The sequence below is a fragment of the Hylobates moloch genome, unplaced genomic scaffold (assembly GCF_009828535.3).
Source record: "Hylobates moloch isolate HMO894 unplaced genomic scaffold, HMol_V3 SCAFFOLD_10, whole genome shotgun sequence".
Taxonomy (NCBI): domain Eukaryota; kingdom Metazoa; phylum Chordata; class Mammalia; order Primates; family Hylobatidae; genus Hylobates; species Hylobates moloch.
Genome location: NW_026652285.1, coordinates 18,239,078 through 18,253,960, shown reverse-complemented (window position 1 = coordinate 18,253,960; position 14,883 = coordinate 18,239,078). Strand labels below are relative to the sequence as shown.

Sequence of the window (14,883 nt, the reverse complement as noted above, 5' to 3'; positions counted from 1 at the left end):
GGCAAAGAGCAATGGCCTTCTCTCTCCTAGTCAGGTGGCCTGGCTTCTAGCTGGAATGAGGTGACTTCGAGTATGTCACCAGCTTCCATGTTCACACCTGTAGGAGTAGGGGCCTGACTAGGTGGTCTCAGAGATCCTCTCTGTCTCAAACATTTCATAATTAAAGCGTCCATATTAATTCATAATCAAGGTCTCTGGATGCCAGGACACTGTTCTGAACTTACTGAATCCTCACAAAAATCTCATGAGCCACCTTCTATTATTATCCCCATTTTATGTTAGGTTGGTGCAAAAGTAGTTGCAGTTTTTGCCATTAATATGATGAGGACGTTGAGACACAATGCAGGAGCCAGGGTTCAAATTCCGTCCCTTTTAACTGGTATCGCTGTGTACAATGTTATCCCGCAGTTATGAGAACCTGCTCCAGGGGCTTCTCCCCTAGAAGACGGTGATTTTCGCTCTGCAAAATCATAGTGATTTAATACCACAAATCTGGAAAGGAAAGGGATCTAGCTAGGATCAGAGGGTGATGGGTAGAGACAGGAGAGCAGGAGGAAGGGCAGTAGGCAGCGACCCTGCAGGAGGCAAGCCTTACTCTTTGAAGGAGCCGTAATATTGGTTGACAAATTCGATAGCTTGAGGTAGAAGCTCATCTGGAGGGGTAGGCTTGTCCCTGGGTCCTCTGGTCAAACTTTTGGGAGTCATAATGGACCCCAGGCAAGATTTGGACCTGCAAGTCAAAATCTGGAAAGAGAGAGGCAGGTGGTGAGGGTGGGCCATTCGGCCTCTTGCCACCCTCCTCTGGGGCCAGCTCTCCTGGCCACCTGGCTCCTCTCTGGCTGCTCCGGCTCCCTGCACCTCCTCTCCACCCCTGTGGCACCTCCTCCTTGGGGTCCACTTGGCTTTCTCCCACCTAGATCTCCTCTCTTCCACTGGCTGAACCCCAGTGGGTGTGAGTCAGGTTTGTCCCCCTACTCTGGACTCAGTCTCTGGCCCTGCTCCCCAGCCAGCTCCAGATCCAGAGCAAAGTCAATCCAGTATGGCTCCTATGGGGACATGATACTGGTATTTGGCCAAAACAAACTGAAATGATACGTAGGAAGGCACACGCGTGCACACACACACACACACGAATGAAGTACACCCGAATGTTAACTGTGGTGGTTTGGGGGCATGTGGGAAATAATTTTGCTTTCATGGTCTTGAAATTGTCCATTCTTTCCCACTTTACAACCATAGAATGTATCCTGAAGTTAGAATTAAAAACTTAGATGACAGAAAGAAGCCTGAAAAGACATTTAGTCCAACCACTCACAGGATACTTGAACCCCTCTGCAATCTATCAAATTGCATTTAAATCCTTCCAGTGACAGGGAGCTCACTACTTCCTGATGTAATACAGTCCAGCTCTGAGCAGTTCTGTTAGAAAATTCTCCCTGACATTATCCTGAAACCTGTCTAAGAAAGATATGAATTTGTTTCTGCAATCACTTATTTGAACTTCTGGACTATCCATTATTTACTGGGGTGGTTAACAGGGAGTTGGCATCATTTACTTCCTACTGTAATCTGTGAGGAATGTCTCTGTTCCCAGACCCCTTTGCCCAAGCAGACGATTGTCTGGTGTGCCCAGGGGGACACCTGTTTGATCCACAAAGCCCTGGCAGCTTCACCAGCTTGGGACAAAGGTGGTTCTCCCTGAAGCCCCAGACTTACCCCTTTGGCCTTGTGGTGAAGTGTGTCTTGGAAAGTCATCCCACTGCCCCAGTTTTTGATCCTCACATGCCTTGGGGAGGACAATGGGGTCGCATCCAGCTTGACCAGAGATTCTGGAGACTTCTGCAGAAGGGGGGAAAAAAACAGGGTTTTCTCTCAGGTCTCTCCTAGACCCCAGGCCTTGCCTTGTCTTAGAGTGGGGAAGGATCTATGGGTGGCCACACAAGGAAGGGTGTCCCTCCATGTCCCTCCTCTGTTTCCAGCCCCCGGGCCACCTGGGCCAGTGCCTGCTAAGAGCTCCAGGTGCCTGGGCCACTGGCCAGGGTCCTCTCCTCACCTAGGGCCTTGCCAAATGCTTCCTCAGAGGAACTGCTGTAGGAGGGATTAAGGACTAAGTTGGAGGTGAGGAGGATGACTGTCAGAGCCAATACTACTGAGAATAGAAAGGCGCCACTGCCTTCCTTCCCTGGGAGAATGTAAGGACACAGAAGCCACCCTCTCTCCCACTCCTACCCATTTCTCTGCCCATCTCTCTAGAATGGTATGGAACCCAGGAGATAGAAGCTAGCTGTCAGTGCACCTTGGGAGCCACCACTCCCGACCACTGCGGGTTGTCCCACTCTCCCAAAGCCCTCAAAGCCCTTCCTCATTCCCACTTGTTCCCCCCAACACCCTGGGTCTAGGACTCTCCACTCTCCATCCAAACCCTGGCTTCCTGCCCTCTCCAGCCCAGCCTCTAACAGGCTGCTATGTCTGCATCTGCCTGGACCAGGGAGGAAGGGGCTTCCCACACCCATGTGACTCACTGACCTTTCCCGTCTCCACGAAGGGCTGCGGGGACTCATTCTGCTGCTTGCTGAGCCTGTGATACTGGAGGTCATCCTGTGTCACTGGACTGTGAAAGGAAACAGCTAGCATGAGATGGAGTATCCGAGGGTGGAGGGGCATCTTGGAGTTCCCTCTGCCAGTACCCTCATTTGACAAATAGGGAAACTGAGTCCAGAGGGTGGGAGTGAATTGTTCACGGTCGGTCTGACCAACTGCCCCCCCAACCCCACCTTCCCTCTTCCTCTTATCTTCTTCCTCCTGCAGAGCCAAAAGGGCATGAGCAGAGCTAAGCCAAAGCTAGTGGCCCAAACAGCAGCCCATGGAGGATCTGGAAAATGCTCCTTCACCCTCTGGAAAAGCCAAGGACAAATGTGACACAGGGGCTGGGTGGGCAGAGAATGGCTCCAACAACTCTGCCTCCCAGACTAGCAGCAGTGCCCAGCAGCCGCTTGGATTGGTTGATTGATTGACTGATTGGTTTATATTTTTTGAAACAGAGCCTTGCTCTGTCATCCAGGCTGGAGTGCAGTGGCATGATCTCAGCTCTCTGCAACCTCCACCTCTCAGGTTCAAGTGAACCTCCCACCTCAGCCTCTTGGGTAGCTGGGACTACAGGCGCACACCACCACGCCTGGCTAATTTCTGTATTTTTGGTAGAGATGGGGTTTCACCATGTTGCCCAGGCTGGCCTCAAACTCCTGTCCTCAAGTGATCCTCCCGCCTTAGCCTCCCAAAGTGGTAGGATTACAAGCAGGAGCCACCGCGCCCAGCCGCAGCCACTTGTTTTTCGTGACTTAAGCTTTTTTTATGTAAAACACTGGATTTATCTTGGTTTATTTACTTATTCTACATTTCTATTACGGAAAATGTTAAGCATACAAAAGTAGAGAGAATAGTCTAATAACCTTCCATGGGCCCTTCGCCCAGATTCAACCCAATTCAACAGTGATCACTCCATGGCCGATCTTGTTTCAACTATAACTTCCCTGACCCCATCATTATTTTAAAGCAAATCTAAGATGTCAAGTTACCTTCACCAAGGTAAAAACAAGTATTGTAAAAATTAGCATTAAATTACAGATTACTTACAAATTAAATTAAACATTACTTAAAGTAATTTTTTAAATTAAAGATTACTTAAAAATTCAGTATTCTGAAACTGGTCAGAAACCGTTTGTTCTGGTTTGGGATTTCAGGTTCATTCAGGCAAACTGAATAGTCACCACTCACACATGCCTCCCCCAGGGAGAATCATCCCACCAGGGCACCTTGGTTTCAAAGCATATTGTGTTCCGTGTTCTTGGCAGTATTTTCCAGGGTGTGCATGATCGTGCATCAGAGGGAGAGGTGGTTAGAGACTACTATGAGGGTCTCACATTTTCTATCCCATTTCATCATAGATATATATCTATGGTGTTGAAATGGGATAAATGACCATGTATTGCTTTTATTATAGAAAAAAATGACTATATGTTACCATTATATAATTAATTATATACATTACATAGTAGCAGTAAGTGATTTTTAACTATAAAGAGACACTGTCTTAAAAGAGGATGTAAGTATGTATCAGAAAGCAACTTATATCTGAATCAAGGGATTCCACAACCCTGTGAAGGACATTCCATATGACCAACCATTGCCACCTGGCAAAGATGCTTTGCTTGGCCAAACTTTACTCAGACTTCTGAATCTTCTGCTGGGCCCATCCAAGCATTTCCTTGTAAAAATGCAGTTTTAGCAAAAGAATCCCTGCTTAGTCGGTTTAACAAGAACCCTCCATCCTCGATAGCTTGTCACCCTCCCCATCTGATCAGGGTCCTCATCCTCCATCCTCCCCCAGGCGATGTCTGATCACCTCAGCCTGTCCTAAGCAAGAATCCTGTTTGGTTGGGTGAGGCAGAATTCCCCCTATGCCTGAAGTTTTTCTTGATAATTTTCCATCCACAGACCCCACCCTGATCCTTGGCTATAAATTCCCACTTGCTCCTGCTGTATTTGGATTTGGGCCCAATCTCTCTCCTCCACTGCCAGACCCCACTGCAGTAGGTCCTTGTACCTATTGAGATGGTCCTAAATAAAGTCTTCCATACTGTTCTTTAACAAGTATCATTGAACACTTTTTTCTTTAACACACCCGTCTGGTCTAGGCTGGTGTGGCCTGCCAGAAAAAAAAACCAAAACTATATATATACATGGCAATCTGGATATTCAGAACAGGTAAGCCATGGCTGAGCAGTCATCATGGGGCTGCTTCAACAGGAAGATGTATGGGGGGTGGGGTCCCCAGGGAGACAACTGCCCCCCTTGCTCTTTTGCCATTCCCCCTCACCCCAGCACCCACCCTGCACCCATTCTTGCTTCCTCTCACTTACTTCTGGAAGTAGAGTTGGACAATTTCAGAAGCTTCAGACCAGAAACATCTACAGTACTGTTTAGATTGAGAAGCAATGTCTTCGTACATTTAACATAATCATTTTACCCCATATATTAAAAAGTATCATTTTTAAAAGTTGCCTAAAAATCCACTCTACAGATGGGCCACGATTAGCCTGGTCCCATCGTCCATGGCTGGATGTTAGACTGTGTCCAGTTTTGCCCTCATATAAATAATGCCTTAAACTGTATTCATGGTCTGATGCTGGCTGTGTGTGTGTGTGTGTGTGTACAAGCACAGAAAAACACCTCGAGGGAATGTTAGTAAATGTTAACAGTGACTAGCATTAAGTGATAAGATCATAGGCAATTTAGCTTTTCTTACACTTTTCCACATCTTCTAACTTTTTACAGTGACAATGAATTCCTTTCATAATTGGACAATTCTTTAAATTTGAAAAATGAATAAACAAAGCTTTGCCCAGTCCCCTCCCACACCATTTCTTCTGGCTGGCTGCTGGGAGACAGGGAGACAGGGTGACAGGGTGACCAGACTCCAGGTGAGCACCTTCAGAATCTGGACACTTCTTTCCAAATTATCACATTGTTGATTATGACCTCGTAGACGCTCATGCAATTTGACTAAAGCCACAGCTGTGTGGGGTCCTAAGGACCCTCAAGGACCTGCATTCAAAGAGAGTGCTGGCAGCCAGGCTCGGTGGCTGACGCCTGTCATCTCAGCACTTTGGAAGGCCGAGGTGGGCAGATTACTCGAGCCCAGGAGTTCAAGGCCAGCCTGGGCAACATGGTGAAACCCTATCTCTACAAAAAAAAAAAAAAAAAAAAAAAAAAGTGCCAGGTGTGGTGATGCGCTGCTGTAGTCCCAGCTACTCAGGAGGCTGAGGTGGGAGGATCACCTGAGCCCAGGAGGTGGAGGCTACAGTGAACCGAGATGGCGCCACTGTCGCCTGGGTGACAGAGCGAGACTCTATCAAAAAAAGGGGTCAGGGGCGTCGGGAGTGCTGGGAGTGTGGTGGCTTGCTTAGACCCAGAACTTTCTACAAGCCCCTGACCAGCCGAGCCAGTCACAGCTGCAGACTGTGGCTTGCCTGGGCTGACCTGGGGGCCAGATTCCCCTGCGGTTCCCACGCCTCCCTGCCTGTTTACCTAGCCTTACACCAAGGGTGGTGGTGGGGACAGATGGGGAGGGTGCGGGGGATGGCGCCCTGGGAAATGGATCTCATTTGTGAAACAAGAACCTCCTTGCTCTCTTAACCATATTTGATCCAAAGAGTGTAGCAACTTTCAACCCCAGTGCTGAAAACTTTCAAAAGCTCCCAGTGCTGAAACACGCGCAGCGCAACTCAGCCCGCATAGACGCCTCCCATAGTGCATGGGGGGTTTCACTGGGCCGTCTGGGCTCCTGAATTGCGACCTCTCAAGCGTTCTAAACGAGGAAAACGCTTTTAGTAACCCCTCAGGAATCCCACAGGGCGCACATCCCCGCCCTCCGATTTCTCCCAGAGAGGACTGGGGCCCCTCCCGGGCTCGGAGCCCACCGCTTCCCTCCCAGGGCGGACCTCGGCCCGCGGGGTACCTGGCTCGGCGCGGGCAGCAGTCAGGCTTCGGCCGGAGGATCCTGCAGAGCAGCCGGCACAGCCGGGGCCCGGCGGCCTCGCACGTCGCACCCAGCCCCTCGCGCATGGCCCGGCTCCTTAGGCGCAACTCCGCTGGCTCCCCGCGCCTCCCAGCGCCCGCGCTTTATTGCTCGGAGCCCGCAGCCCCAGCCCCGGGGGCGGGGCGAGCCAAGCAGCGGCGGGAGCTCTGCATCCACGCGACATCCCGGCCGAGCCGCCCTCCTTCCCTGCCTTCCCCGGCGATCCCGGGACCCAAGCACCCAGGGACCCGCAGCCGGCGTCCGCCGCGGAGTTTGCATGGCACTGGACTGTGTCTGGGCTAAGAGGCCGGGGTGGTGTTGGGCCTCGTGTTTGTTTATTCCCCATAAAATCACAATAAAGCTTATGATAATTACTACCATTGCGCGGTGCTTCCTAGTTTACAGAGCAAATTTCCTTTTTGTCATTTCGTCCAATCCCGTCAAGCAGACAGCTCTGCGTTGTCATCTCCACTTTATGGAGGCATTAGCTGGGGCCAGAGAGATTAAGGATCTTGTCCAGGGCCACACGGCAACCCCAGGGCCACAGCCCAGCCTAAGCTCACACCACCTCACAAGGCTGTCCCGGAAAATGTTATATCACTTGTTATATACAGTATGTTCTGTGCTATTCCAGAAAAGAAACCAAAGAAAGCACTGGGTTGGGGGTGACTTCTAGTAGGAATATTGCAGGAGGGATCGTAAGCCCCCTCCGGTGCCTTGCAGGCCCCTTGTCCTTGCTACCTGGACTGCGCAGAGCCTCCTGACTTTGCTTCACCTGTAAGGTGCTCCTTATCTCAAGCAAGGTAACAGGTAGGGTCCAGACCCAGATGGGGCAGCAGCCCTGGACCTCAACATGCAGGGGGCCCTCCTGGCAGTATGCAAGCACATTAAATCCCGAAACCCAGTTAAAACAGAATGGAAGAGGGCACATATTTATTTCTAGCCAACTGCAGTCCAGCAAGCAACACGTAGCTGGACTTGGTTCTGAATTCCATGTGTCTTCACCTACATGCTCCCACATTTGCCTTTGTCCCTAAAATACACACACACACACACACACACACACACACACACACACACACACACGCCATGCTTACTTCCTAATTGTTTACAAAGGTATAGATTCATCAGTCACTTAGAATAGGCTCTTGGTTTCATGACACCTGAACAAATTAGAAAATTACTTTTTAAAATCAAAATATGTTCATTGGCTCTCATTGCTTTCAGGATGAAATCCCCTTTGCACGGCTGCTTCCTCTTCCAGTAAAATCACCCCTCCCTCATCTGAGTGGATGTTGCACTCTGGGTGGACCCACCTCCTCCCCCCAACTCTTCCCGACATTACAGCCTGCCCAGGCACCTCTGCAGTCTCCCCAGAAGAGGCCTCTAGCATGGTCCCAGTACACCCACAATTACGACCTCCTGTCTACTCTATCCCACCTACTCTTGACACAATTTCTCCAACTCGCATTATTCATGTACGTCTCCCAAACCAGGGGGGAAGACGTCCCTTTCCCCATTTCCTTCCTGACAGCAGGAACTAGGTCGTTTTTCTCTGTCTCTTGAACAGTGCAGCACACAGTAGGCCCTCCGGGAGAGCACAGATAGTGTAGATGTTATGAATTTGGACTTGATTCAAACCTTAGCTTCACCATTTTCCAGGAATTGACCTCAGTAAGTCACTCAATCTTGTAAAACAAGGATAATAGTTCCTGTCTCATTATTGACACAGTAATAAGGACCTTATAAATGTTATCTATTGTTTTTAGCAGTGGTGTATGTAAGTAATAAGTGGCTCAAACAATTCACTGATGAGCAGAAGGGTTTCATTGACATCTTAACTCCCAGCACAGAGCCAGGGGAGTGGGCATCCGCATGTACTCGTCAATGGAATGTGACATGCCCAGGACACAAAGGTGGCAGCCCCATGCAGGGGTCCCTCCGGACTGCCTGGATCTGAATCCTGGCTCTGTCATTTGCTAATTATGAGATTTTGAAAATTACTTCAACTTTCTGGGCTTCAGGGTCCTCATCTTTAAAATGGGATAACTAAAATTCCTTCCTTGTGGATCATTGGGACGAGTTGAATGAATTGATGTGTGATTTTTTTTTCTTCATCTCCTCTTCTATCTGATTGGATCCTTTCCGCCAGCCCACCCCAGCATGAAGAGGAGGGGGAAAAAGATGGTCAAGTTAGCTGGTTTGTCACAGGTCCACTGCAGCTCAGGGCCCTCCCTGGAGTCTGAACTCATATTTTCTGAATGGTCCAAAGACACAAGTCAGTCCCCAAAGACATAGGGATAACTGGCAATGCTATTAGAGGGTGTAGGGATGAGGGTTAAAGGCTGCAGCCAACACCGTAAGGGTTTTGGGAGATTCAGGGTGATCCGGAAAAATAGCGGATAGATCGCTAGGGCCCAGAGTTTGAGGGCAGCCTGGACAACATAGCAAGATTCTCAGCTTTAAAAGAGAGAGAGAGAGAGAGAGAGAGAAAAGAAAAGAAAAAAAAAAGCCTAGGTGAGGTGGCTCACACTTGTAACAGCACTTTGGGAGGCCAAGGCAGGAGAATCGCTTGAGGTCAGGAGTTCGAGACCAGCCTGGCCAATATGGTGAAACCCCATCTCTACTAAAAACACAAAAATTAACCAGGCGTGGTGGCACATGCCTGTAGTCCCAGCTACTTGGGAGGCTGAGGTGGGAGAATCGCTTGAACCTGGCAGGTGGAGGTTGCAGTGCAGTGAGCTGAGATGGAGCCACTACACTGAGGTCTGGGCAACAGAGTGAGACCCTGTCTAAAAATAATAATAATAAATTAAAAAATAAAAATAGAAAAGAAAAAAATAGGGGATGAGTTGGGTCTGTATGAGCTGAGGGAGGGATGTGCTATGCACAGGCACTGGGGAGCTGAGGAAGGCTGGGATGGGCAGGTGGGTTGGGCTCTCCATTTGGGTAGGGTGCTCGCTCAGAACTCTGTGGAAGCTTTAATGTGGTGACAGGCAATGGGGGGCCACTGCAGGCTCTAGAATAGGGGCGTGACTTGCTAGAAGTCCAGTTGGCAAGAGAGAGCTCAGAGCCAGTGTGGGGAGCTGGAGTCAGGGAGGTCAGCTGGCAGCGGCTGCAATGATGAGATGAAGAGAAGGAAGGGGTGAAGCTGCTGCCCCTCTACAGCCCTTAGAATCTGGACATCTAGAGGCCATCAACCCTGTGTTCTCACCTCTTGGTCTCTTAGCCACTTCAGTTGCCATAGCCCAGACTGCCTGGTTTCAAAGTCCTTTCCTCCAATTCACCTACCACACCACAGCTAGACTGTCCTGCTCAAGAACCTACAATGGCTCCCTACTGCCAGGGAGAGTGGGTCCAAATCTCCTACCCTGCATTCAAGCCCTTGTGCGCTGGCCTGGCTTTGCCTATCCCAGCCCCCAGCCCACTCCTGGCCAAGCACAGTCAGGCTCATTTCTGCCTCTGAGCCTCTGCTCACCTCTCCCCTCTTCCTGAATGTCCTTGCTACTTCTCTGCACCTGTCTACATTCTACCCATACTTCAAAGGCCACAGAGTCCACCTGACTTCTGTGAAGCCCCTAGAGGGAACTCTGTTCAATTTTGCTCCATCACCTCCTAACTGCCAACACCACCACTAATGATGGCAACGCAAACAGTGCCATTTGCTGGGCACTTACTCCGGGCCAGGCACTGTGCTAAGTTGCTCACATGGGAAAGCTCATTTACTCCTTACTCCAACTCCAGGAAATCACCATTGCTACCCTCTTCTTATAGAGGAGGAAATTGAGGCTCAGAGGCTAGGGGACTCGCCAAAGGTTACAGGGCTACTGCGTAGTAAAGCTACTTGCTCATCCCCAAGCCCATCCTCTTAGCCACTGGCATTTTTTGCCACCTCTGACAGATTCACTCAGGGCCATCATGCTGCACACATCCAGGGGGCGCCCTACCCTTTGTAGTCCATGGGAAAGGCTCCTCTGGGGCTGTGGGGTTGTGTGGCTATGTGGTGGTCCCGTGTAGATGGGGTCTTTGGTTTCAGTTGCACTACTGCGTTATTGCAGATCGCCTTGTCTTTCCACCTGAGCGAGCCTCAAGCCTGTCCCTTGACTTGTTCATTGGCTGACTCATTCTCTTGGTTCTGCCTTGGGAGGAAGGACGGGCCGGGGGAGGAGGGACATGAAGAACCCAAATCTGGGCTCAAATTCCAACTCTGTAAACTCTGTAATTACCAGTCATTCAGGCTGGGGGAAGTCATAATCCTCTCAGAGCTTCTATTTCCTTATCTGTGAAATGAGTCAATCACACGAACTTCAAAGAGCCGCCACAGAGATCAGTCGAGATGCAAAGTCTGTCAAGTGGCCTGTGTAGCTCTGGCAAGGGCGGGTACTCAGTAGATAGTGATGAACCCTGATGTGGACTGAGCGTCTGTTCTGTGTGGGCACAGTGCTGAGTGCTGTAGATCTCATTTCATCCTCCGCCCACGATGAGGAGGGCCCCCTTGGGTTCCTCATACCACAGGTGAGAACTAAGGTTCAGAGAGGTTAACTTACCCTGAGTCACACAGCCGGCTAGAACTAAGGTTCAGAGAGGTTAACTTACCCTGAGTCACACAGCCGGCCAGAGGCAGCACCTGGCAACTAGTGCGGCCAGCACAGGGCTTGGAACTAGTTTGTCTAACATCCTGATGCCCTTCACCAGGATGATATTCGAAGCATCTAGCGAGCAGTGAATTGGCGTGGACGCAGGCCAGGATGCTGACCCTCCATCCCCACCCCTCTGCCGTGGTGCCCACCACTAGGCTCTACTGCCTCCCATTCTCAGGCCAAGCTCCTTCCCATATTCTTCCCCCAGAGATTCCAAGCTTCTTCGGGGCCAGCCCCGTGCCCTGTCGCTTCCTTCTTCACACACTCTCAGGCACAGCGAGTGCCCAATAATCAGCGGCTGTGTTGAATTCCAACAGGGACTTTCAAGAAGCAATGAGGAGATCAGACCTCAGGTGAGAAAGGAGGAGCAGAGAGAGGAATTCTGAGTCATCGGTGCCAACAGGGCATGGGTGCCCAAGGAGACAAGCAGTTTGCCCCCAGGGAAAACTCACCTGGAGGTGGCACAGGAGGCTTTCTCCACGTTGTTGTTGATGTCTTTTTCCCCATTCATTGCATAGTGGTGGAATTTGGTCTTGAACAGAAATTTCCAAGGACAGGCCATCTCTATGGCTTTGCAAAGCAGGTCGCTTATGTCACTTATCTGGATTTGAGCTCAGATGTTCTTCACTGTGGGGCTGAAGAAGGGAAGCAGAGGTGAGGGAAGGTTGAAGAAGAGTTTACAGAACAGGGCTTCTCAGTGGGGTTGGCTCACTGGGGAATTGATACAAACGCCAGCGTGAGCCCCTTCATCAATGCTTTGCAACCTCTGTCTCTATTTCGGGGTTGGAATGGGGAGCCTTCAGACACAGACTTCAATTCTGTAAAGCCACCTAATAATCTAAAGGAAAAACATTGAACCCCCCCATCCCCATCGCCACTTAACAAGGACAAACTCTATGCACCGTCAGCCTCCTTAGCGGGAGGTCCTGCTGGCCCACCGGACCCAGCCGGGCTTCATCACTGGCCGCAGGCAGGATGAGGAAGAGCCGGGAGGTCGCTGAAACAGGGGTGCCTTTGCCTGACCCTGAAAGACACTTCCCAGCAGCTCTCATTATCAACTGTAGTTTTAGGTCTGTTACTGGGGAAAGCACTCAAGCTGTAGCTGCCTTTCTTTTAAAGATTTTGCAGTTGTTGTTCTAACTCAGCATTATTACTTGCTCCTCTTTTATTATGTGGGGAGGAAATATTTGTGAAAATTGCACTCATCCCTCAAAATCTGAGATCATCTCCTTTGAAACAGACAAGAGTAAGATCAAAGAGGCAAAAACTCTGTCTTTAGAAGACAGTGTAGTGAATATAGTCCACGTAAGAATTTTAGGCCACGCGCAGCGGCTCATGCCTGTACTCCCAGCATTTCGGGAGACCGAAGCAGGAGGATCGCTTGAGCCCAAGAGTTCGAGTTCAGCCTGGGCAACATAGGGAAGCCTTGTCTACAAAAAATTTAAAAATTAGCCAGGCAGGCACAGTGGCTTGTGCCTGTAGTCCCAGCTACTCAGGAGGCTGAGGCAGAAGGATTGCTTGAGGCTGGGCAGTCAAGGCTGTTTCAAAAAAAAAAAAAAAAAAAAGAAAGGGAAGGGAAGGGAGGAAAGGACAGGAAGGAAAAGAAGGAAACAGGGAAAGAAAGAAGGAAAGAAAGAAAAGAACTTATAGCCCCACAGACCTGGGTTCAAATCCTGGAATCCTAGCTCTACCAGTTATGTGTCCTGGATCGAGTTATTTAACTGAAACTCATTTCTTCATCCATAAAATGGGTTTAATATATCCATCTTACCAGGATTTGTGGGGAGGTTACATGTTATAAGGACTGAATAAGATAATCTATGTTAAAAAAAATTCTTAGCAGATACAAACTCCCATCTGAACTTTTCAGAAAGTTTTTCCTTGTCATGTAACAACCACGGCTAATATTTGCAGAAAAGAAATCTGACCGAGATGCCATGTTCAAATGACCGAACCTCATGTCAGCATTTCTTTACCTAGACTTTCCAACACCTTCCCTCTGTAGGCAGAAAATTCCCACAATTTTCTGAGCCTTCTCAAACAGGAAGAAACAAAACCCTCTCAAAACAGCCGCTTCCCCAGAAATGAAAGCAACTCACCTTGCAGCTGGCTGCACTGCCTCCCCGGGGTAAGGACAGTCAAACCGGGAAGAGACCTGTGCCTTGAGAACTTCGGGACTGTCTAGAACTGCCCAGTCCCCTCACCAAAGGTGGCCAAGAGATTTTAAAGCAGCAATGAGGCTGAGTTCTCTGGGGCCAGAGCCTCAGTTTTCGACTCGCTACAAAGTTATGAACACACTGGGAGCCAAGAAGTATTTATACTCACCCCATGCCATCCAGAGAGTTGTTTTTGCATAAAGGTCTCTTTTTTTTTTTTTTGGTTTCCAAAGGGAGTGTCCCCAGCTGGCGTACAGTTAGCTAATTTATGACTGTGACTGCCAGGGCCTGTGGGTGACCTGATTGACCTGATCTTGCTGTTACATCACTCTGTGTGGTACCTCTTCACCCAACCCACCTCTTTCTGGTCCCAAGTCCAAGGTGGCAGTTCATCAGCAGGGTGGCTGCTAAGATAGGGGCACCACGGAGCCAGGCTTTATTTGGCCAAGCCACATGGCCTCACTTTCAGCATCTGGGAGGTTTTTTCCTCAGCAGGGAGCTCTCTGGTTTATCCCCGTCCATCCTCTCACTTTTCCAGCTTGTGACGGGAGTCCAGGAAGCTGGGGGAATATTGACAGTATGGAACACGCTGGAAAATGCCCAGGTTCCAGAAGGCCAGTGATATCAGATGATGCCATTATTCCAGACAGGCCCCTGAACTAGTCACTTGAGGTTTTTGGAAGGGAAAGGAAGGAAGGCTGTTGGCACAGAGAGGCCTCTGAGATGTTGGTCTTACTAACACCTCATCCTTTAGAACTAGGTAAGCTTTGGTGGAATGGCAGGTAGGATTATTTTCTACAGGGGGAAAAAATTCCTTTTCTTATAATGGAAGTGATCACTTCTTATATGAAAAAGTGGTAATTTCTTATAATTTCATTTCATTTCTTTTATTTATTTATTTATTTATTTTTGAGATGGAGTCTCATTCTGTCACCAAGACTGGAGCGGAGTGGCACGATCTCTGCTCATTGCAACTTCTGCCTCCCAGGCTCAAGCGATCCTCCCACCTCAGCCTCCCGAGTAGCTGGGACCACAAGCATGCACCACCATGCCCAGCTAATATTTTTGTGTTTTTGGTACAGACTGGGTTTCACCATGTTGCCCATGCTGGTCTTAAACTCCTAAGCTCAAGTGATCTGCCCACTTCAGCCTCTCAAAGTGCTAGGATTGCAAGGGTGAGCCACCACGCCCAGCCTATAATTTCATTCCTTATCATGCCTCAAATACAGTATTCCCATACATATGCATTGTTCCATCATAAAAGTAAAATAACAACTACATTAGGGAGAAGTTGAGAAGCAAAGGGAAAAAAGTCACCCTTGATCTCATGGTCCCAACACTTTGCTGCCACTGTCCACTCATTTCTTTCCTGTCTTTCTCAAGTTAAATTCAGCATAATATATTAACTTTGTCAAAGATAAACTAATCATAAAATCAAAGATAAACTAATCATCCATAAAATGGGTTTAATATATCCATCTTACCAGGATTTGTGGTGAGGTTACATGTT

At 49.1% G+C, this 14,883-nt stretch overlaps 1 protein-coding gene across 1 annotated transcript in view; it reads right to left on the bottom strand.

Moving 5' to 3' along the window:
- Positions 1-13,507, bottom strand: part of NOS2 (nitric oxide synthase 2) — a 44,659-nt gene extending 31,152 nt beyond the window's left edge. The window contains exons 1-5 of the mRNA XM_032163244.1: positions 13,317-13,507; positions 11,670-11,852; positions 2,527-2,611; positions 1,717-1,839; positions 596-744 (exon numbers count right to left, since the gene is read on the bottom strand). Coding sequence (XP_032019135.1) covers positions 596-744; positions 1,717-1,839; positions 2,527-2,611; positions 11,670-11,779 — 467 coding nt within the window. The 5' untranslated portion in view covers positions 11,780-11,852; positions 13,317-13,507. The remainder of the gene's footprint in view (positions 1-595; positions 745-1,716; positions 1,840-2,526; positions 2,612-11,669; positions 11,853-13,316) is intronic.
- Positions 13,508-14,883: the final 1,376 nt, after the last annotated feature.